General features: G+C 41.2%; 4 protein-coding genes across 5 annotated transcripts; 3 read left to right on the top strand and 1 right to left on the bottom strand.

Moving 5' to 3' along the window:
- Positions 1-6,995: 6,995 nt before the first annotated feature.
- LOC122876937 (betaine--homocysteine S-methyltransferase 1-like) lies at positions 6,996-10,070 on the top strand. Its single transcript, XM_044197925.1, has 8 exons — positions 6,996-7,138; positions 7,675-7,807; positions 7,930-8,042; positions 8,201-8,392; positions 8,506-8,653; positions 8,761-8,943; positions 9,358-9,586; positions 9,695-10,070. The coding sequence occupies exons 1-8, from the start codon at positions 7,121-7,123 to the stop codon at positions 9,882-9,884; spliced, it is 1,206 nt and encodes a 401-aa protein (XP_044053860.1). The 5' UTR covers positions 6,996-7,120; the 3' UTR covers positions 9,885-10,070.
- Positions 10,071-10,341: 271 nt separating this feature from the next.
- Positions 10,342-14,484, top strand: LOC122876938 (betaine--homocysteine S-methyltransferase 1). The gene is made up of 8 exons (XM_044197926.1): positions 10,342-10,491; positions 11,551-11,683; positions 11,853-11,965; positions 12,262-12,453; positions 12,601-12,748; positions 13,259-13,441; positions 13,619-13,847; positions 13,991-14,484. The coding sequence occupies exons 1-8, from the start codon at positions 10,474-10,476 to the stop codon at positions 14,166-14,168; spliced, it is 1,194 nt and encodes a 397-aa protein (XP_044053861.1). The 5' UTR covers positions 10,342-10,473; the 3' UTR covers positions 14,169-14,484.
- A 1,227-nt stretch (positions 14,485-15,711) lies between these two features.
- Positions 15,712-19,889, top strand: mrps36 (mitochondrial ribosomal protein S36). Of its 2 annotated transcripts, XM_044197929.1 has the most exons (6): positions 15,712-15,739; positions 15,934-16,048; positions 16,297-16,399; positions 17,799-17,862; positions 18,336-18,544; positions 18,992-19,889. In XM_044197929.1, exons 3-6 carry the CDS (start codon positions 16,346-16,348, stop codon positions 19,007-19,009), a joined length of 345 nt encoding a protein of 114 aa, XP_044053864.1. In that variant the 5' UTR covers positions 15,712-15,739; positions 15,934-16,048; positions 16,297-16,345; the 3' UTR covers positions 19,010-19,889. The 2 variants fall into 2 exon arrangements, with proteins under 2 accessions (XP_044053864.1, XP_044053865.1); XM_044197930.1 differs by lacking the exon at positions 15,712-15,739 and having other exon boundaries at positions 15,770-16,048; positions 16,300-16,399.
- Positions 19,890-19,959: 70 nt separating this feature from the next.
- LOC122876939 (pyridoxal (pyridoxine, vitamin B6) phosphatase) lies at positions 19,960-23,227 on the bottom strand. The gene is made up of 2 exons (XM_044197928.1): positions 22,420-23,227; positions 19,960-21,089 (listed from the first exon to the last, which is right to left on the bottom strand). Exons 1-2 carry the CDS (start codon positions 23,015-23,017, stop codon positions 20,743-20,745), a joined length of 945 nt encoding a protein of 314 aa, XP_044053863.1. The 5' UTR covers positions 23,018-23,227; the 3' UTR covers positions 19,960-20,742.
- Between the last annotated feature and the right edge of the window lie 31 nt (positions 23,228-23,258).

Genomic DNA, 23,258 nt, shown 5'->3' with positions numbered 1-23,258 from the left:
CTAGCTGCTAATGAGCCAGATATTTCCCTCAGGAGTTGACAGAGCTAAAAGGAGGGTGAATATGAGACTTGCATTCATCAGATGGCCATAGACACGTCTCCAAATGAATGTTAAGGTTTCTTCCTATTGCCTGGATGTGTAAAATGCAACTTTGTGCAAACAAGGTCACCGTATCAACTTAAAAGATGATGATATGTCAGTGTTGTGTTTACAACTTCTTTCCATTGCCCCCAAATGGCCAAAAAATGAGTTAATGTGGGTTTAAACAATTTCATTCTAGTTTTGCTGATTTAGATGAAGCCTGTGAAGTACTCTAATCTGTAGTAGAAAATGCCTGATGCATTTTGAAGATGAATGTATCAAACTAACTGCCACAATGTTTCTGATATGTGTGAGCCTAGTTCCTCTTCTCATTGCACTTCAGTGTGATCCAAAGTAGGAGATGGATTATCTCTTTTATGCACATTAATATTACACCTTTTTACAAAGGGTCAATGTTCAAACATTTTTCTCTCTGGCTACTCTGTGGGGCTCCAAGAGATGCTGAAAATTGTTTTGTTTTTTTAACATTTTCAACCTGCAGATACCTGAAAAAGTTAGACTGAGGAAACATGCTGATAAATTGGTTCTCTCATGACTATGTCTATCACTTGATTCAAGGCCTTCACACTAGGTGAAGCTTTACCTTGATAGCATGAATAAGATCTTGAATATTACAAAGTAACACCAAACAACCACGATGGTAACACACATTCATTTTCATCCCATTTTAGCAAGCCTGAATAGAACTTTATTTTTCTTTTAAAATACCTTGAGCTCATGTTGTTCTGACATACACATACTGCCTGTCCTTGAAGAAAGAATCCAGTTAATTAGGGATAAAATGCTTCAATCCAGTGAGGTAAACATAAACATACAGTAGGCAGCAGTGTGGTCAGAGTCCTGGCATTTAGAAAAAAGGAGAGTCCATCATTTGTGTTTTTGTTTTTGAGGATTTCCCAGCAGTACACAGTTTGATGTTGGAAATAAGGTCACGCTGGGACACACATGAGACAGAAATAAGGTATGACATAGAGGTGACACAAGACGTTTGGACCACAAAAACACAGCAAAGAAGAACATAACAGATGAGTTATAGGTCACCCAAACAGAGCACACAGAGCCTGCTGGGACAAGCCAAGCATGAGTAAAGTCATGACTTTATAAGAAAGAAAATGCTCTGATGGCTCATTTTGACCATGATGGAAAATAAAGTTGTTTCATTTCATCTAAAAAAACAAAAGCAGCATCTGTGTCTGACTCATGAGTGTGCACACAAATACATAACCTAGAGATCATCTTATATGGTGATTTTGAAGAGTACTTTGGCTCACCATTTGCTTTACAAATATTTTGACTCTTTGCTTATCCAAATTTATCTGACAAACCCTCTTCCACTAATCTCAACATATTAACGACCTGCAGACACAGGGAATGAACTAAAACGCTGCAGCATCTCCTGACTCATTTCCTGTAAAATCACATTAAGCATTAAAACCTAACTAGCATCAACAGTGTTACACGGCTGTTTGTTTTGCCAAAATAAACTTAAGTCTTGGATGCAGGTGACTTCGTGAATTGTGTTTGGACAATGTGTCTGTGGTTGCTAACAAACAAAAGAGAAACAACACATACCGGCTAACTCAGTGTGATATTTGAAAGGGGTCATTCCTCATGCTTTTCATAATCCTACAGCAGTATGTTCTATGTGATTTAAAATATGGAAAATGTAAACAAGGATATAAAGAGAGCATTGTTTTGAGGTCAAGGATCTGCTGCTCACAGTTACTTAAATCTTCATGCGATATATACAAGTCCAGGATTTTATTGGATTCATCTGGCTAATATTTGATGATAAATTGCACTGATTATCTTTTCATGTACATTAGAGTAGTAGCAGGCTGTCGCTGTTCAGTTTTCTGCACAGTCATGCTGTGAAACTTTACAGTGAGATTAGAAGGAGCAGTTAAAAGATAAGTTACTGTAAACCGTCTGTGCAGCTCGACATATTTACAGTGTCTTCTCGCCAAGAGGTAATGAAAAGAAGAAGGTAATGAAAAGTTGCGCCGCTACTTTATTACAGTGAACTACAAGTAGACTGGTTTAAACCATCCTTCTCTTTACTTACTGTCACAAAGTTTATGTTCACCTGTTGTGAAGCAACTACTGCAGTAAAGCCCTAGTACTACTCTATGTGGTCTGCAAACATTTCAGGTTTCTTACAGCTGATTGTTATTATAATACAAATACAAATTTGCCGGTGGGTGACAAATTAAAGGACATAGAATAAAAAAGGAGGGAATATGTTAAATGAGGAGTGAAAACACATTTTTAATATACTTTGTGCACAAATGCAAACACTTAAGAGGCAAAAGGAAGACATAAAGGTTTCAAGCTTGGCTCCTGAGGAAGAACACTATGTTTGCAATTCTGAGAAGCTGCCTGTCAAGGCCTTTTTGTGTTCCTTTTGCCTTTTACAACCTGCACTTGTGCACAAACTAAGTATATTAAAAAACTCAAAATCAGTTCTCGGTGTGGATTTCTGACAAATGAAAGGGGGAATAAAACGACATGTGTCTTTGTAAGGTGTTGGGCCACCACGAGCCTGCAGAACAGCTTCGGCGCTCAAAAGGGATGAACACCGCTCTGCCAAAAGACGTTCCCTCATTTGGTGTTTTGATGATGGAGGTGGAGAGTGCTAACACCTCAGTCCAAAATGTCCCATAGGAATTTCAACTGGATTGACATCTGGTGACTGCAAAGGCTTTAACATATCATTCACATCTTTCTGATACTGATCAAACCATTCAGTGACCTCTTGTATGGAAGCATCTGCATTGTTATTTTTCTCCACTCATTTATTTAGGTTTCAGGTTTCTGTCTGTACATAAGAGAGAAAAGTGTTTACTGAAGAATGTGTACAATAGTGCCCTCTTGTGTCTCAAAGTAGTATTACATTGGATAGTTTTTACTACCTTCTTCTTGTTTAGTACAAAAAAAACCTAAGAAGTGGGTCATGCTGCATCCAGATGCAATTTCTTACAGCTACTGTCTTTATGCAGCATAAGAGAGATAAGAAACAAGAGACTCCAGCCAGTTTATATGGTCACAGAGTGCTCTCCCTCTCTTTCTCTCACTCACTCAATGTCTTTCTCCATATTTATCTCTCTGTGGCCTACAAATCCACAAAGAATGGACGATTTCAGCAGAATGTCTTCTTCAGCTTGAGCTGTGATTGGACCATAGGAAGGGGTGGAGGTAAAAAGGGGGCTGCAGTGGCACAGAGAGTCCCTCTATAACAGGAGAACAGAGAGTGAAGCAACACAGAAAACAGCACATGCGTGAAGGTTATGGGGAGAGGTTTTGGCTCTACAGGCTCTGATGCAGATCAATTTCATTTTGTGGCTTAGGGTTCACTGCATTCAGCACAAGCTCTGTACACACACACAAACTCAGGCCAGAAACATGAATGTGCAACTAAATATGTCATGAATGACATATAGTTGGAGACTGAAGAAACTGGGTAAGATCATCAATAATCAACATATAACAACATCATTAGCATAACTTGCAATGCTGTTTACAATGTAAAAACATAAACTCATGTCAAGAATAACAATTTGGGGTGTTACACCAAATTTTCTCTGTTCAGCATGTTACAAGTCAAACACTGGACACAGGAGTCAATAGTTAACCACAACTTTATCAGTGTCAGCCCAGGTAATTTCAGATGTGTTTCCCCACAGAAAGACCCAGGCTTGCAAACTTGCAATTTTGTGCACCCTCTTCCTCCACCTCTTTTTCCCAGCCAGCCTCGCTCCCAATCTTCAACACCCCCCCCATTGAAACTGCAAGGACGGCCTCAGTGCCAGCGTCAGTCTGCGAGAACTAGTTGTGGCTGCAAAGAGAAGAAAATGTAACCCAGTACAGCTTCTGGTCAAAGCCTGATACTCCAACTGGAATAGTTGGAATTACTCGGAAAAAACACATTATGTAAATAGATTTCCTAGAACTGAATCTATAGTGTAACCTCACAAGGCCCCACATATAAAAACTCTTGATGTGGTTTCTGTGACAACAAGAGAAGGAGAAAGAGAGGAAGAGCTCTTAATCTTGTATCTAAAAGAAGGTGATCACTGGTCCCTTCATTGCATGTTAGAGCTATTTCTGCTCTTACACATAAATACACATGCACACACTTGCAAACATGTTGACAAACACTCACTAAAAAATCCACATGCACTACACATGTACATTTAAACAGTTGTGCCTGAGGGGAGACGTTCAGAAGGTTCCCTCTGATGCTGCCTTTGCAAGTGAAACTGTTACACTTCACAGTAAACAGACCACTCCTCTCTAAATACAGCCAGGGTAAAAGAACACTACATTTAAGTTGCCAGTGAGGATAAACTGTTTTTTCTGTTTGATGAATGACTGGACTTTTTTTTTTTTTTTTTGCTTTTGGGCAGCTCTGTTTGGTAACCACTTAAATGCTAAAGGTCACAGATCAGATTCCTAGTCTTTCTTACCTTTATATTTCTCCTGTTTGTCTGAGAGCTTATTTTTATCCAGATGTGAAACATAACTATAAACATTTTATTTGGCTTAAAGGCATAGTTGGAGATTTTGGGAAATATGCTTCTTCACTTTCTTGCCTAGAGTTAGATGAGAAGCTCAAAACCACTCTCATATCTCTTATATTTTAAGCTACAGCCAGAAGACGTTTAGCTTAGCTTAGCACACAGCATGGAAACAAAAACCAAACAGTAAAAACAAGTTTGTGGTTTTACAGGGGATTGTGTGTTGCTTTTTGGCTGGGCACAGTGACTTCTCACCCTGAGATTGACTCCTGGAAGTGGCCGAAAAATATTTAAATATCAATTTGTTGTTCATACTACATGGTTTTAGATTAAACAATTGAGATATAATGTCTTAATTAGTGAGCTTTAGAGGTGCTCGTAGGCAGAATTTGTTAGCTTTGGACAGAACCACGCTAGCTGTTTCCCCCTGTTTCCAGTCTTTGTGCTAAGCTAAGCTAAGCTAAGCAAACCTTGTCGTGGCTCTAGCTTTATATTTAACAGACGAATATGAGAGTGATTTTTTCTCATCTAACTCTCAGCAAGAAAGCAAATAACAAATCTCGAACTATTACTTTAACCTGTTACTGTAAAATCCAGTTTTCCCCTTTTATTTCCCCTTTGCTGCTTCCCACATCATGGCCGCACCATTCATCAAATGGAAATAAGACAATGTGGACACAATTCTACAAAATTCAGCCCGAACTATTTGAAATCTTTGGAAATTTCGGTATATCCACTAGAATTTTAAGTCCTTTGGGTTTGAACAGTGCTTGGCTGCACAGCATGAGTTTGTAACAACTAAACTGTGAGAACCTGTGAGAGTTTACTGTAAAATGGACTGCATATTTGCAAACTAGTGCCAGAATCCATTTTTGGGACATGTAACACTTAATGTAATGCGGTAAACACAGTCCTTTTTGGTCAGCAGAGGGGACAACTCCAACTACAACTCCAATACAAGTTGATGAAATCCTATGGTGAACTATAGATTAGAGGCATTTTTCTGAACTTTGACTCTGTTGATGAATACCTTAGGGAGGCCTATCTGTAACATTCCCCCTGAAACTGGGTAGACCAGAGTTGACAGAACTTTACACCAGCACTCTATTGAAGGTCAATATCCCTGTGTGTGTGTGTGTGTGTGTGTGTGTGTGTGTGTGTGTGTGTGTGTGTGTGTGTGTGTGTTTTATTTGTACATGTTTAAATACGTGTCTGTGTGCAGTGCATGGAAAAAATAAGGACAGCAATGAAGACTGTGACTGGTAATGGAGGTGTTAACCTGTATTAATGCAATCTACATGCAGCAGTGTTTTTTAAATACTGACATACAAGACAAAATGGTCCAGCAGGGCTCTGGTTCAAGAAAACATATCTGTCAAGAGCTGCAACTAATGATTATTTTCATTATCGATTAATCTGATGTCATCTTCTTAATTAATCGCTAACTCGTCTAGTCTAAAAAACATCAGAAAAAAAGTTGAAAATGTAGGGCCTAGGGCCTAAAGTGATGTCATCAAATGGAGATTGTCACAATGGCGAAGCTGGAACCATCTAATTGTTGGCATTTTTGCTTGAAATATGATTTTAACAATTAATTTTATACCAATTAATTTAATCGAACAATTGTTGCAGCTCTATATCTGTTATAGTATGTGCCATAGCTTCTTTGCATGGCCTAAGATTAAAACGTTTTTTAATCTTGAGTTTAAAGAGTTTTACAAACCACAAATATTTCTGTTCATTTATAAGATCTTCAAAGCTGGATTCAGAGCCATATAAAACCACAACATACTTCAGTCAATCAACACATATTGCTCTTATCAGTCTTTTGTCCCAATTGGACAGAGGTGCATTATGCAAGCTTATCTCCTCATGCATTTTCAGAAGGTTCCAACTGTGAGGACACTGTAAGTTTGTAATGTCCCTGATTGCATCCTACATTTCAGGGTCACACAAAGAAGACCCAAAGTATTTGGTTGGTTTAATGTAACCAAGCTGGTTAACCAAGAGGTCATAAACATGTATGAACATTTTACCAAAAAGCTAATTTGCACACTCAACAAGTAAACTCAACAACATAATAAAGATGCTTAAACTAACCCTGGTACTTTATTTCATGTTACACGGCACTGTGTCCCACAATTTGTCGGACAGTAGTTTACAACAAAGCACACATGGTTTGGGAGTAAGTTAATGTTTAAACTAGAGATATTAATATAATCATTAAACTGACACATCTCTCTTTCACATGTCCCTGGTCTTACCTGAACTGACTGTTACAATCCATGTCATCTTTAGTGATGTGTGAGCCAGACAATGTTGCACAATTTCCAAACAGACATGTGGCAATTAGACATGAATTTGGCACCAACATGAAATCCTCCCATATTCACCCAGCAGTATAAAACTGGTGAGGAGCAACTCTCTCTACTCTTCGGGTCAAAAGAGGGGTTCGCTGTTACCAAGTGCTTAGTGCTTCAACTGAAACTGGGAAAAAAGAGATGGCTCCTGGCAAGAAGGTAAAATAACCTCTGTGCAGACTATACTGCTTGTATATTACTTCTTTGTTTTTCCGCAGAAAACTGCGATTTTGTTAATGCAACATGCATAGCTTTTACATCATGCAATGCAATAAAATACTATAGGTTGTCCTAGTAGTTGTCCCATTGGTCGATGGACTGTCGTCTGTAAGGAAAATGTTGTCAGTGCAGGTTTTATGTGTGTGCGTGCATGTGATTTGTGAAATATCCAGACTAAAGCGTTATCTTAGGCTAAAAACTGCTTTTAACTTTGCACCTTTGTACCTGGACTGCAGCTTCTCGCACATAAACACTTACAGAATCATTGCACACATTGTCTCTGTATCAACTGCAAACTGCGACAAAACTGTTCACATATAACATCACATGTCTGTCTTTAAATACATACAAACACATACATTTTGTCTGTCCATTGTTGTCCTTCTTCCCTGTTGTATTTCTAGAGATATTAAGTAATATACAAAATATCATTAAGCTCATAAGCCATGTGTGCATGGATCCCTCTGCTCCCACAGAGTATCCTTGAGCGTCTGAATGCTGGGGAGGTGGTGATTGGCGACGGAGGCTTCGTGTTTGCTTTGGAGAAGAGGGGGTATGTGAAGGCTGGGCCATGGACTCCTGAGGCTGCTGTCACACACCCTGAGGCCGGTAAGACAGACAGCACACACACCTATTGTATCCAAAACCTCATGAAGCCCAGAGGGAAGGTGCACAAACCTAAAATAACAAAGTTTTACCTTTAATATGACAAATCTGTATGTTTCCATCAGTGCGGCAGCTGCACAGGGAGTTCCTGAGGGCAGGATCAAATGTCATGCAGACATTTACATTCTACGCCAGTGATGACAAACTGGAGAACAGGGGTCAGACCTTGAAAATCTCTGTGAGTACCCAACTATAGCACTTTGCAACCAATATTAGCGAGATTGTGTAGATCTTGAAAATTCTACCCCGTACTGATTGTGGACTTATCAATAAACATGAGTTGTATTGTACAGAGCATGATCATCAACAAACTCATCACCTGACTCATTCTTTCAGGGGGCACAAATCAATGAGGCAGCCTGTAACCTGGCAAAGGAAGTAGCCAGCGAAGGAGACGCAATGGTAGCTGGTGGAGTGTCTCAGACTCCATCCTACCTGAGCTGCAAGAGTGAGACAGAGGTGAAGGCCATCTTCAAGAAACAGCTGGAAGTGTTTGTGAAGAAGAATGTGGATTTCCTGATTGCTGAGGTGAATTCACGTCTTATTTCATTTTGTTAAGTGCACAAGTCACGTCAAAACTTCTATAATCTGAAAGATGATTAGTGAAGCAAATGGTGACTGTGTTGTTTCTGTCGTTGCAGTACTTTGAGCATGTTGAGGAGGCGGAGTGGGCCGTGCAGGTGCTGAAGACCAGCGGAAAGCCTGTAGCCGCTTCTCTGTGCATCGGACCGGAGGGAGACATGCACGGCGTCTCACCTGGAGAGTGTGCTGTCAGGCTGGTGAAGGCCGGTACGTATTTCATCTACCCTGCATGATCTCACGATTTTTCCTTTTGTTTTTTTACTTGAAAGTTAGCTGTGTCATCTGATGTAACAATCCCGCATGTTCTTCTGTAGGTGCCCAGATTGTGGGAATCAACTGTCACTTTGACCCCATGACCTGCGTAAAGACTGTCAAGATGATGAAGGAGGGAGTGGAGAAGGCCGGGCTGAAGGCTCACTACATGGTGCAGCCCCTGGCATACCACACCCCCGACTGCAACTGTCAGGGATTCATCGACCTGCCAGAATTCCCCTTTGGTAATATGCTTTGCTTGGACATTCAAATAAAAAAAAACATCTACCAGGTGACAGTCGTGCGGGTGGCGGCTTTTCAGCAGGTGTATGTTTCTAGAAACCACGGATACATTTAATTTCAAACGTTTAATCTCTGCGTTTCAAACGCTCTGCAAATTGTGCCGTCGAACAGTGGTCTCTGGTGCTTTTGCAACTTCTGACTACTGACCTCCTCCGATTAAGAAAATCAGCTCTTAAAGACGTCATCTTAACTGCATCTCCATGATACGTATTGTAGAAATATACCTATGTATTAAATGCATTAAAACGTACAGATTGCACATATCTGTGGTTTGCAGAAACGTACAATTCATAAATTTTTTTCGGGCAACTGGGCTACGGCTTTTCACAATTGCCTCCTTTTCCTTCTGCTCTCAGCCCTGGAGCCCAGGATCCTGACCCGCTGGGACATGCACCAGTACGCCAGAGAGGCCTACAAGGCTGGCATCCGATTCATTGGCGGCTGCTGTGGGTTTGAGCCTTACCACATCAGGGCTGTGGCAGAGGAGCTGGCCCCTGAGAGAGGGATAATGGCCCCTGCCTCAGAGAAACACGGAATGTGGGGTGCTGGTCTGGAGATGCACACCAAGCCCTGGGTCAGAGCCAGGTAAACCATCCAAAATATTCAACACACTGAAATGCACACAATTTTAGGAATCATATTATTTGGTGCATCTTTTCTTCTGTGTATAACATGTGTCTTTATCTCCTCTAGGGCCCGTCGTGACTACTGGGAGAATCTCATGCCCGCATCTGGTCGTCCCAAGTGCCCGTCCCTGTCCACACCAGAGGGCTGGGGTGTGACCAAGGGCCACGCTGACCTGCTGCAGCACAAAGAGGCTACCAGCATCCAGGAAATGAAGCATGTGCTAGAGATGCAGAAGAAGGCCAAGTCCTCTGTATGAGCAAGGCAGAGCGAGAAAACTGAGGCACCCATCCCTTCAGTCGGTCAACAAGAGAGGGACGAGGGGGAAGGAGTGAAGTCTTTCCCAGTTCCCTTTGGAGATAAAACGCACTTGTAACAGCGATGCTCCAGTTGTGGAGTATTACTGTATAAACCCCGAAACAATAAACCTGAGTTTGTCACTTAATTTTGTTGTCAATATTATTATTTAATTATAAACATGTCACACTTTCACATATGCACTGATTTAGAAGTTACTCAATCCTTAGTGCTTTGTTAAAAGTGGCTGCCTACTATCAAGTTGGACTTTATTTTTGTCCATTCAGGGTGATAAAAAACAGAAACACACACCAACAACTGTAATTAATCCGGACCAAACTAGTAGAACACACTCACAGTACTATCATTCAGTAAAAGAGGGGAGGGAAAGGAGTAAACATTGCAGTTGTGTAACCTGCCTCTTGCCAATCAGAGCAGCTCTTACTCAGACCCCTCCCCTACTTCAGAGAGATTTATAGTTGCCCTCTGCTCTAATGTTGCTTCAGCCTCTCAAAGTCTGAGCAGTCAGGGGTCCACACAGCTGCAGGATTATGGCACCAGGAAAGAGGGTATGTGTGGACTTTTGTGGTATGCTATCAGAATATCCATGCAGAGAATTACAACTGATAATTTTGTGGACTGCCAATAATTCAATATGTGTGATGTCTCTCTTGAGCTCCAAACTGAATCATATCATAGAACAACTGAATGTAATATAATGATAGATTAACCCAAATTACAAAGAAGATTGCCTTTATTTGTCCAGGTTTTTAAAGATCTTTGTGTCTGAGATTTCTGCATCCCAATGCACTGGAGATGAATGAAGTATTTATTCTTAAAATTTTGATCTATCACATTCTGAAAGAGTTTAAGAAGTAAAAATATTTTGAAAAACATTAATTTAAATAATCGTGTTTTCAACATTTTACATTAAGATTTGCCTTTATAAGAAACAAAGTTTTCCTTTCCCCTAAATAACAGATAATTTAACATTAATTTTAATTATTGTTTTAATATTGTACAATTTCTATGATTTGTCAAGTTTTATATTGGGATTTTTTGGAAACTTTGCTCTCAAATCTGACTCTCACTGTGGTATAACTTTAGGAGGATCTGGTGAGGGTTCATGACATGAGTGCATGGATGCAAATGCATTTTGCAAACACAGTCTAAAGTGTAATAAAGAGGACCTTTTCAGACTGAGGCTAAATGGTCACACAAAGTCTAAACTTTACTTTGACAGCCAAGCATGTTGGAATCAAAAGGTGCAGCTCTATCAGTCATTACAAGCAGTGCAGCTGATCTCAGACGTGCTGCTTTCTTGATGACTCAGGGTCACTGAGAGAAGGGGGGATGTGGCACTGGATTTGGGAAACCGCTATGCATGAGGCATAATGTTTAGATATAAATTTCTATTTATTTCTAGTGTCTTAACAGAGTCAGTCTGGCCAGAGGTGGGCCATAATGCTGTACAGGATCAATACTAGAAGGTAGTATGCTGGTGTCAGCTGGTGTTCTTTGAATGAAAACCTGCAGACCCTTTGGCCTCAGTGGCTCATCTCCAGCCTGACTAATCTAGTGATATTCAATCTACATCATTCTAAACTTACATTTATCCATAATCACAGGGAATCTTGGAGCGTCTTGACGCTGGGGAGGTTGTGATCGGCGATGGAGGCTTCGTGTTTGCCCTGGAGAAGAGAGGCTATGTGAAGGCCGGTCCCTGGACCCCCGAAGCCGCTGCAGAGCACCCTGAAGCAGGTGAGAACAAGCTGTTTTACCAACTTTAATGCTCTATTTCAACTTCTTCATTATCCTCTGCAAGTGTTCCCTGAAAATTACCTTTCCTTATGCATTATGTGTCACAGTTTAGATGGATTTGCTAGTATGTTCACCTGCTGATGTGATCTGTTTGTTTGATGATATTCAGTACGACAGCTGCACAGGGAGTTCCTGAGAGCTGGGGCCAACGTTATGCAGACCTTCACCTTTTACGCCAGTGATGACAAATTGGAGAACAGAGGCAACAAGCTCACCTTCACTGTAAGTTAAATGGGACATCACACCACTTTCACAGGAATACTCAGAATATCCTGCAGGTGGTTGGTCATCTGTACACTGAAAACGTTAGCTAAAATGACTCAAACCATCAGTTCCTTTATCAATGTATATTAATCACAAAGTAAACAATGTAGAAGCAGTGCTCATTAGCAATATCCATAAAGTGGTAATCTCAATTTCCGCTCTTTATAGAAATACTTGTGATATTCTTTTACGTGTATCAGTGCTGACTATTTGATTCTTGCCTTTGTTTCACCATTATTTGACTTTTTCTGCAGGGAGCTCAGATCAATGAGGCTGCCTGCGATTTGGCCCATGAGGTTGCCAATGAGGGCGACGCTCTGGTTGCCGGTGGAGTGTCTCAGACTCCATCCTACCTGAGCTGCAAGAGTGAGACAGAGGTGAAGGCCACCTTCAAGAAACAGCTGGATGTGTTCATCAAGAAAAATGTGGACTTCCTGATTGCTGAGGTAGAGATTTTCTTTTAAAAACACCACTTAATCATAAGGGCAACTGCATTTATTCCTCATTTTTTAAGGCATTTTCTGGTGGATGTTCTTAAGCCATGTCATGTCGGGAACATGGTTTGACTGAGTGCCGATGTCTCTGTCCTGCAGTACTTTGAGCACGTTGAAGAGGCTGTGTGGGCTGTGCAGGTGCTGAAGGAGACAGGGAAGCCTGTGGCCGCTTCTCTGTGTATCGGACCAGAGGGAGACATGCACGGTGTCTCACCTGGAGAGTGTGCTGTCAGGCTTGTCAAAGCCGGTGGGTACAGAGCACTCTAATATACCCATGAGTATAACTTGTTATTGGTCTATTTCAATCTAAAAGGGATAGCCCCTGTCTTTTTTCTGAATAGATGCTCTAAATAGTAACTGGAATTCTAGTTTTTGAATACTGGAGGTAAATGTAAGAGAAGCATGAAACTTGAGATTTAACTTTAAACTTGTTCATATTAACTCATCTTGTCCTCACATGACCTCTCTGTAGTGTGACTAGGCAGTGTTTGCTGATATGACACATCTGTTCTTAGACTACTGGTATTATAAGTTAATAACTGGGACCAGTCTACATGCCAAAACTGTGCCCGTTAGTTTTTCTGTTGAGTTACCAGTGCGGAAATGTGGACCATTAAAAGGAATCAGCCAAATTCAAAACGTCTTATAGATTCAACCCAAACTTTGCAGCCACAACTGCAAACCACAGTTGGTGTGGTCTCTTCTACATTGCTTGCTCTGTAACAGTCAGCTCATTCCAATGCATGTTTTTCTGTAGGTGCCCAGATTGTGGGAATCAACTGTCACTTTGACCCCATGACCTGCGTGAAAGCTGTCAAGATGATGAAGGAGGGAGTGGAGAAGGCCGGGCTGAAGGCTCACTACATGGTGCAGCCCCTGGCATACCACACCCCCGACTGCAGCTGTCAGGGATTCATCGATCTGCCAGAATTCCCCTTCGGTAATAATATACTGTGTTGCATTTTAATTTTACCATTCCGTTAATGTAAGTTCTTTCTAAGGGTGCATGTACTGCATTACATTGCAGCAAGGTCAACCATTCAACACAGAAATACATAATTTCACCAAAAGCAACCGACCTGCAGTCAAATGTGTATAAAACTGAATCTTCTGTCAGGTCTGGAGCCCAGGATCCTGAGCCGCTGGGACATGCACCAGTACGCCAGAGAGGCCTACAATTCTGGCATTCGCTTCATTGGTGGCTGCTGTGGATTTGAGCCTTATCACATCAGGGCTGTGGCAGAGGAGCTGGCCCCTGAGAGAGGCTTCCTTCCAGCTGCATCAGAGAAACACGGCAACTGGGGTGCTGGTCTGGAGATGCACACCAAGCCCTGGGTCAGAGCCAGGTGAGAAGCAACTTTTAATTTGTTAATCTGTCACTGAATACCATAATTATGCTCCTAAACTCAGTCAAATGGGAAACATTGAGGTTTTCAGCAATAGTGAGTACTAACTGGCATGAGTGTTCTTGTCTTTTTGTCTCTTTTAGAGCCCGTCGTGACTACTGGGAGAACCTGAAGCCAGCCTCTGGTCGCCCCCTGTGTCCCTCCATGTCTGCCCCCGATGGCTGGGGTGTTACCAAAGGCCACAGTGATCTCATGCAGCAGAAAGAGGCCACCTCTCAGGACCAACTCAAGCAGCTGTTCGACAGGTCAAAGAGCCACTGAGTTAGTCTGTCTCTGGCTGCAGAGCTGAGTCAAACAGCCGTGTCGTGGAGCTACTCACGCTGCACAGTGGTGTGCTCTATCTGCATACAGTACTGAACCTAACAAATATATTGTCGGGGGCCGAATCTTCACTTGAGACTGGCACTGTTGTGTGCATCTGTTGATTGTAAAACTGTAGTTTATGTGAAGCCACAGTGGTGTCTCGAGTTAGGAGTCGGCCCACGTTAAGATCGGGACCTTTTTGTTTTCCATGACTCTGGACCAGTTTGTTCAATTAAAAAAAAAGAATCTAATAAAATGTGAATTGGTCACTTGACTGTTGAGATGTAGTTTCTTGCTGTGGATGGGTGGGTGGAGACGGGGTAGGGGTATCTCTACTTCATCAGTTCCATCATCTGGAGATATGTGATCATCATGCTCACAAACACATTTATTATTGGAAAGAGCTATAATACATGGACAAATACAATATAGACTATAGCAAAGCTCCAATGCAATGAGAAGTGCCATTTGATGCTTGGGTCTATATCAGTGGGCTTATTCTTGCCATGGAAAAGGAAAAAGAGACTGAAATGTCTGATTAATTGTAGGCCTGTTAAGTTTACATTTAACAACATACACATATTGCCACCCAAGTGGCTCTCTGCAGTCTGCACAATATAATGTCAGAACATGCCATAAAGGTCTGGAAATCCCTTAGTCCCACACTGTGGTTCAAGGGCTGGAGATGGGCTTTATTATTTATGAATGCGGAATTACACGAGTAAAGATAGACACTTAACATTACAAGGCTTTAGTGAATCGTGCAATGATTGAGGAAACCAGTAGATGGCGGTGTTCTGACATCATGGCCCATATGTTTGACATTGGCTACAAAGAGTCTTATAGGAAAGATGTTTCACCAGCTAGCAGTAATTGTAACAAGTTGGGACTGTGTTGTTTTGTTTTTTAAACTATTCTTTAAGTGGTATCAGAAACAAGACTTGTTCTACAGTATTTTCTGTTAAAAGGTTTATGATTTGTATTAAAGGGGCACTGATTTTACAAGTTCAGGTCAAGATGAGTTTACTCTTCGTGAACAGTATTACTCAGCCTGTGAAAACTGTTGAATAAAGTGTTTTATAACCCAGGTCATGTCTTGGGCTTGGATGTCTGCTTTACAAACTGTAGGGGCATGGGGTTTAGAAGACATTCAGACATTTACCAGTCAGGGAGGGCCAAATGAAAGATGCTATTAAGTTACATTATGGAAATTGTAGGATACAGCATTTTGACCCATAATAGGGACAAAAAGTTGAGATATCTGCTTTGATTTTGACTCACTCTTGTGAGTCCCGAACATTATGGAAGGGCAAAATTAAATAAGCTCTAATTATTATGCATTTGTGCAATGCCGCATGAGGGATTCGTAGTTTAGCTTGTTTAAAGCGCGCTGTAAATTTTCTGCTGGTGATACATCTTCTTATGTGAAACATCTCTGCTCATCTCCTCGTCTTTGATTGGACAAGCCTTGACCACCTGACCAAGTTAACAGTTTTTTTCCCCAAAGGTGAAGTGAAATTAAAAATAGGGTATGGTATTTGTCTTTGCCTAGCATAGTAGTCTTGTATTGATATTTTCAGTTATTATACAGACAATATTCTTACCTTTTAATTGCTTTATGAGGAATAAAAGCCTTTGGAGTCTTACTGGACCTCGACTGGTTTTGCTTTGTAGTGGATTAAGGTCTTTTATCGGTCTATTTTTGTATGTCCTTTATTGACAGGAGGCTAACTTACAACCCGGAGTGATAAGGCTGCAGTATGGTCTAAGGATTTGTCCCAATCATTGGGACAACACATCTGTCGGCTGCTTGCTATAATCGCCACAGATAGCTAGAGGTAAGGTAACGTTATAGCTAATAAAATATTATTAATTTACGCATTCTAGTCTTAATTACATGCGTTATGAAGATGAATATTCTTGCTGTATCCTGTAAAACTCAATCTCCTATTGATGCTATTCATCTGTAGGCTCTGATGAGCATGTCACCCCCCTGCACCATTATCATTAGCTGCATCGTCTGTATGTTATGGTATATACTCCACTGTTTAGAATGACAACAGCGCCATCTTGTGGTGTGTTTCAGCAGCTACAAGGAGCTTTTTTTTTATACCGGAAGTAAAGCTGAGGTCGTCATGGGGAGCAAAGTCAGCTCCAAAATGTCTGCTCCCGCTGCCCGAGTTATACAGGTAACGCTGCTCCTGAAAACCTAATTACTCTAGACATCGGTGTGTTGAGCTCAGATGAACGTTATGGAGGAAATCCTCGCTTTTCTGTTGTTGTGAACAATTGATGACTTATTTTGGTCGGGCCTTTTTGGGTGACAAAATACCGTCGTACCCTTGTTGGTGTCCTTGTTAAACCGCAAAACACTCAGTTATTTTATCACGTTGAGACAGCAGCAGAAAAGCCTTTTACTGAGTAAAATCAATATTAACGTTAGCTACATTTTCACTGTTTCGGCAGTGCTGTTAGTCCAGTTTGTCACGGCTGATTGCTGGACTCAGATCTGTTCAGGAAGTAGATAACTTTGTCCAGATCTGAAATTTACCTAAGAGTAGCCGTAGGACAGAAACCCGTTGTTGACTAGAGTTATTCAGTCACTCAGTATTTAGTCATTTTGTTCTGTTCTCTTGCTCAATGACAAAGATACTGTGTCTGACAGCCTTTTTACATGTTTTACATTAATCATGTAAACAATGTTTGTACGGACTTCATAATCGATTCATCTTTTGAATATTTTTTTTCGATTAGTTGAATAATTGTTTTACGTCTCTGATGTCTGAAAATAGTTTGAATGCCTCTCAGTATTTTGCAGACCGAGGTGCCGTCTTAAAATTTGCCTTGTTTTGTTCACTCCAAAACCCAAAGATATTCAATTTACAGTGACAATGCAAATTGAATTATGTTACTATATCAACTGACTGACTGTTTCAGTAACAGTATGGATCCAAGTTATTGTTATCTAAGACTGTGACAGGAGACTCACACAACATGTACCTGAGGCTATCGTCTCATTGAGGAGTTATTTAAATCACAAAAAAACTTGTCCTAATTACTCAAGTGGCAGCTAGACAAACAGTTATTTGTAAGTTTTAACTGCCCATGTTTTGAGGTATCTGCTGCTGAAATACTCTGGTGGTCAAAGCTTTAAAAATATGTCATTTGTAAACGTCAAGAAACAATGTCCCAGTTACCCAGGTAATCCACACACTTTGCTGGCAGCTTTTTGCACTGTGTAAAACATTGGTTATTCTGCCCAAATCGAGGAGTATAAATTATCCTGAGAAACAAGCTCATTCTGTAAAGACAAGTTGCTTTTAAATTGTAATTTTTGTTTGAATTGATTTTTTTGCACTCCGCAAACAAGTTCTTTTCACCTCCACAGTATGTGGTTTCAGTCTCAGCGGCAGATACCTCAGAAAGTCAGCAGATAAAACTATGTGTATGGCTAGATACCTCATTGGGGAAGTGGGAAAATATTTGTTTGGTTTTGGGTTAACTGAACCTTTAACTAACACACAATTCTTAATTCACACAGCTGTTGATTTTATATATATATGTGTGTGTGTGTGTGTGTGTGTGCAGGCTGTTCGGCCTCACGCTCCTCTGATCAAGTTCCCCAAAAGACAAGGCATCCCCAAGCCCAATGGTGAGTATGAAGAAAGTGAATAATGGTCAGATAGACCTAAATGAAGGAACCCACCCTAAATAACAGCTCTTGGTGGTTTAACTGGTACTTCCTGGCCTATTTTATTGTTTCATGGCCAGATGTCAACATCTCTTCAGGTTGAGATACTGTATTTAGAGTAAGGCTGCACTGCAGTTTGAAATTACTGAATTTAAACAGCGTATAAGGGTATCCAATGCAAGATTATCACTTCAACAACTCATTTGAACCTACAGCTTGGCCTACATGTGAACTGTTTTTTACAACACTCCGATAGATGAAATACTCGACAGTCATATAATGAAAACATTTAGCAAAGATTGAATGAATTTTGCTCAGGAAAATTTGCTTAAGGGCCTCAACAGTTATGATTTACCCAGTTTGTAATGTTTTCTCCATTGATGATTTCGGATTTCTCCTTTTATCAGTAGCAACTTTTTTCTCTCCCTTTCTAGCCCAAGAGGCGTTGAAAACGTTAGCAGTTAACCTCCCAGCACACGACACTCCAGGTTCCCCTTCAGCTGCAGCGCCGCCTCCATTATCAAGACCTCATGTACCTTTGACCCCAATCCCAGGCACGCCAGACACCCTGGCCTCTATTCAGCAACTAACTGCAAGGTACCGCAGGAGACCGTTGACAGTGGATGAAATGGACTACATCCAGGTGAGGGGTCAAACAGACCACCTACATCTTGGTATCAGTTAGAACATAACCTTTATCCTTTGTTTAAGATAAAACTACATAGTAACCTTTTGGCCTTAAAACTCCTATAGATTTGAACTGTTGTCTGCCTTGGTACTGTGCATATAGTTAATGTGATGTTTCAGTGTACTCCAAAACTAAAATGTCATCAAATAGATTGGAAGGTGGACTTTTGGTTTGCACTGACATAAAGGAATTCCAGTGGATTTATTATAGGAATAATATTAAACAAGTTTACCCTAACTCTGCATTCCCATCTTATGAAAATTACAAAAAAAAATGTGAACCTAAATAAAGTTAGCCTATTTAGAGAGAGTGTCATGTATGAGCAGCTTCCATGTCATGTTCCTTATTGGTAAATAGAAATGTTTTTACAGATTTGTATTCTATTTTCTTTCTTTTCCACAGCGCGGTGGACCAGAGTGACATGAAAGTCACTGCAACCAAAGTCCTTATCTGTTGGAGATCAGTGTGTGTCTTTAATTCTGTTCCTCAGCACAAGAGAACCTAATGCCACATGAGGCATGATGTAGAATAAAGTATTTCTTAAATCCTGTTAAAATGTACATATTTTTATTTTTTATTTATTAAATCTTAATTGTATTTCAAGCTCATTCTGAAGGACATCTTCATTGTATTACACACAGCAAAGCCATAACGATAGCTTCTAGGTTTTCCTTTCCTTATTTATTTCACTGCAATTATTCCTTAGATTTCTTGTTTTTGTTAAACCTTAGTCTTAACATTATACCAGCTTAAAGGTGGGGTATGTGATTCTAATCCAAAACACGTTTTTTTTTTTGTCAAATTCAGCGAATATCACTGTCTGGAGCCGGTTTGCTGGTGGGAAACCGTCTCGTCCTCTCTGCATGTTAGCTTAGCAGCAACTGTAGTGACAGTTTTCTAACCCACAACCTAGCAACGAGTAACGTTAGTTACATTACCTGCTGTGTCGTGGTTTGCTCTCCATCATGATATTTGTCGTGGTATTGGATTTCTCCAGAATCACATACCCCACCTTTTAACTCAACATTTTTCTGGGTTTTAATGTTGTCATGCAATTTGTTTGAGCTTAATTTGCAATAATACCACCATACCCAAATCCAAGAACAAGGCTCTGCTACATAGAAGAAAAATATCGGAAGGTTTGTTTGTTTTTCATGCCTTTCACTGCAATACACGGAGCGTTTTTTTGGAGCTAAACAAGGCCAAGGAGATGCTGGATATCAAGTTGCAATAGTACTGAGTGAAATGAGTTCATGTGAACTACTGGATTTAAATGATTAAAAGAAATATTGTATTTTGATTGTGGTGGTCTTATCATGCTGTAATAACAGGACACCATTGTCTTCAACAAATGAACATCACATTTAGGATTCATTTTAGGTATTTATTTTTGTTACCGTTGCTAGCATGCTCTATATGGTAAACATTAACAACATTTCACAACAGTGCAGTATGAGCGGCCACTATTCGTGTGTTATTGGTTTTCTAACTATGAGATTCAGCAAGTTTTATTTACTCAGATGACTATTGGCACAAGTTGCACAGACATGACAGAAAGGCCTAAAGTGAATATACACTTCACCTGTCTGACTGGCAGATTGTCATCTTGGTCTCTACCAGAGTTGCACAGTTTTAGTTTTTATTTTCTCCTCTTGCCATGAATTAATCAAGGAGAAGTCACACCCAGGCACAACACATATGACAAAACAATTCTGCATTAGTAAGGACATGTCTGCCTTTTGGCAAAAAAATTTAACTACCAGCTCCTACACACATGAATGCTGTTACAGAGCAATTTATGGCTTTACAAAAATACCTCTGGATGTTCAAAACCAAATGTCAAACACAACCTATGAACTTAATGAACAAGAAAGTGCAGTATATTCAGATATTAATACAAACACTTACAGCAAGGAACTGTCAAGTCACAAATGGGCACAACACTATTAGAAACACCGAGGTATGCACTGGACTACTGATTATTGTGGGGGGAATATTCTACACTATACGTGGCTTGGTATTGAGGAGCATTTATAGTTTTTTGACAATTGTGGATTGTTTTTTTTTGTTTTTTTTGCAAACACCAGACTAAACATTGCACTTGAAATGTAGTAGAAGCGATCTGTGCTCCATATTAGAGGCAAAAGGACTCGTCAATTGCTCTGCTCGTCCAGTTCCTCAAAAGCAGGTAAGAAATCAGCGATGGTGTCTACCACGTAGTTGGGCACCAGGCTGTGGTTGGTGGTCAGCTCACTATTCCTGTACTCCTGGGCCTCCTCGATCTGAGACACGCCGGTGAGAGTGAGCATGGTGTCGAGGCCGCAGTTGGACCCAAACAGCATGTCTGTCTCTAGGCGATCCCCGACCATCAGGCACTGGGCGGGGTCCACCCCCCTGAACTGACTGGAGATGCACTCGAACATGAAGCGGCTGGGCTTGCCGATCACAGTGGCCTTGCGACCTGAGGCCACCTCCAGGGCTGCAATGAGGGACCCAGAACCTGCCGGGGGTAAGGATAAGAGCAAGTTTAGATTAAAGTGAATCTTAAGAGACATCCTCACCCCCAACCACCTACACCTAATGTTTTCAGATTTCTGAATGCAGTATTGCTATTTTCCAAAGAGCTACTGGTTTCAATTCATTTCAGTACAACATAAAAAATTGCTGAATGGGCAAAACTGGCAACTCACACTTCCTGGGGCCCTGAAAGACTCAGGTTCACTTTGTGTCAGTTGATTTTTGGTAATTTGATTAAGTGCAAAATGTCTGGAACTAAACATGGCTAAAGCTAATGGCATTCATGCAGGTCCTGCGTCACTACTTAATCTTTTTAGGAGCATTTTTGTCTTTGTTTTATAGCAACAGTAGGGACGTGGCAGGAAATGAGGGGAGAGCAGCAAAGGCTTCAGGCTGGACTTGAACCAGTGTCATTGCGATTGACTTAAACTTCTTAAACCCTTAGGCCACCAGGCCGCCCCATTATCACCTAATCTTAGGCCCCTGCGAAATAGTTTTAATACCTGTAACATATCAGTTCATGTTGCACTTACATGATGCATATTCATTCCTAAATAAATCTGTGTTTAATCAAATTAACACAAACTGACACAAAGCTCAGGCCAGGTGATATTTCGGCATAGGAGTACTGGTTAGTACCTTGGGTTCCAAACTAAATATACTGCAATGAAGCTGCCATGTGCACTACATGGTGGGCCCCTCAAGGGTGATGGAGTACATAAACAATGCACAGAGAGTGAGAAGAATGACAGTCAATGGGGGCCTAATTTTTGCCCAGCCCCCCACCCCATTCAGCCATGGGTAATCCATCACAGTGAACACCATGTCTAAATGTGTTTTTGCCTAAATAAGTGTGTAACAGCAGAAATGCAGCTAGAATTTGCAGGTTAACCTTAACTTTCTTAAAGCTCTATTGTTGGTTGAAACTATTTAGTTCATGCTGGACATGAAGAGAAGTCCTCGCCAAACCTTTCTGTCTCAGCAGATCCACACTGACACTCCTCTCCACAGATATCATACATAATACTATAGCGTAGGATGAATATTATAGGAAAACACTGAAGGAAACCTGTGATGCAGGTTACATTTTCTTCAAGCATGGCTATTCTGCTGTCACACATTTAAATTGCTTTATTATTTATAATATAGATTTACTGTAACTTAAGTCTGCAACGTGCAGTTGTATTAAGACACCCTGACCCCTTAGGCTCCTGGGCCTGAGCCCTGTAGACCCTTTTAATAATCTATCTGTGATTGGCACTAATAAAAAAATATATACTCTAAACTGAGCATCATCATCACCACCACCATACCTGGCAATATCCTTCCACCTGACAGAGGGTGCCAGGGGTCGTTGTCGGTGGCCAGGAACAGACAGTCCGGGTCCCTCAGGTAGCAGGAGGCTTTGGCCAGTTTGAGAAAAGTCAGTTTATCATCATGTCCCACCAGCACTGCCTTGACGTCCGAGGCCAGGGGGCAGTCGTAGATGGTGGCGTCCGGATCGTCCGCCTCCTCCACGCAGGGGATGCCCGCCTCCTGCAGCTCTCTGCGCAGTCCGTCGCAGCCGATGACAAACACCTGGCCACAGATCTTGACGACGTCTCTCAGGTAGAGAGCCGAGCAGTACGACGAGCTGAAGATCTGCTCCAGCATCACGTCGGTGAAGCCCAGCCGGTCGAACTTGTGCACATAATTCTCCCGGGGCCTGGTGCTGTTGTTGGTGACGAACACTACGTTTTTGCCGAGCCGGATCAGCGAACTCACCACCTTCGTCGCGCCCGTTATCGCCTTCTCTCCGTGCCATATGACCCCGTCGCAGTCGAAGAGAATGAAGTCCTTCGCCTCAAGCAGATTTCTAATCTGCGGACCTCGAATTTTCTGGCAGCCTTTGAGCCCAAAGGCTCCTGCCATCCCGGCTTTTTCCTCGATTTCCTCCGTGTTTCACCTGCTAATGGTTCCCCATATCAAAAGCTGGTGCATAATGTGGCGAAGACAGCGAGTAAAATGATAGGAAAACAAATCAATGTCAAGAAATCACATTGCAGAGTCCTTGGTGCTGTGTTACATACACAGACAGCGGGCTACATAAACATTGACGTCTAACCACGCCCACGTTGTCAACACTGACCAATCAAACTACAGCACTTTGACC

The sequence above is a fragment of the Siniperca chuatsi genome, linkage group LG5 (assembly GCF_020085105.1).
Source record: "Siniperca chuatsi isolate FFG_IHB_CAS linkage group LG5, ASM2008510v1, whole genome shotgun sequence".
Lineage (NCBI taxonomy): Eukaryota > Metazoa > Chordata > Actinopteri > Centrarchiformes > Sinipercidae > Siniperca > Siniperca chuatsi.
The sequence above is the reverse complement of the archived record's forward strand: the minus strand, read 5'-3'. Positions and strand labels throughout refer to the sequence as shown.

What these genes read in the sequence shown, in the direction of transcription:
- LOC122876937 (XM_044197925.1), top strand. An exon ending in TGTCACACACCCTGAGGCCG is followed by an intron (nt 7,808 to 7,929) that starts GTAAGACAGACA and finishes TGTTTCCATCAG; the next exon opens with TGCGGCAGCTGCACAGGGAG. An exon ending in TGGATTTCCTGATTGCTGAG is followed by an intron (nt 8,393 to 8,505) that starts GTGAATTCACGT and finishes CTGTCGTTGCAG; the next exon opens with TACTTTGAGCATGTTGAGGA.
- LOC122876938 (XM_044197926.1), top strand. An exon ending in GCAACAAGCTCACCTTCACT is followed by an intron (nt 11,966 to 12,261) that starts GTAAGTTAAATG and finishes CTTTTTCTGCAG; the next exon opens with GGAGCTCAGATCAATGAGGC. An exon ending in AAGCCCTGGGTCAGAGCCAG is followed by an intron (nt 13,848 to 13,990) that starts GTGAGAAGCAAC and finishes TGTCTCTTTTAG; the next exon opens with AGCCCGTCGTGACTACTGGG.
- mrps36 (XM_044197929.1), top strand. Translation starts at nt 16,346, where the DNA reads ATGGGGAGCAAAGTCAGCTCCAAAATGTCTGCTCCCGCTGCCCGAGTT. An exon ending in CCGCTGCCCGAGTTATACAG is followed by an intron (nt 16,400 to 17,798) that starts GTAACGCTGCTC and finishes GTGTGTGTGCAG; the next exon opens with GCTGTTCGGCCTCACGCTCC. An exon ending in AGGCATCCCCAAGCCCAATG is followed by an intron (nt 17,863 to 18,335) that starts GTGAGTATGAAG and finishes CTCCCTTTCTAG; the next exon opens with CCCAAGAGGCGTTGAAAACG.
- LOC122876939 (XM_044197928.1), bottom strand. Translation starts at nt 23,017, where the DNA reads ATGGCAGGAGCCTTTGGGCTCAAAGGCTGCCAGAAAATTCGAGGTCCG. An exon ending in AGGTGGAAGGATATTGCCAG is followed by an intron (nt 21,090 to 22,419) that starts GTATGGTGGTGG and finishes TACCCCCGGCAG; the next exon opens with GTTCTGGGTCCCTCATTGCA.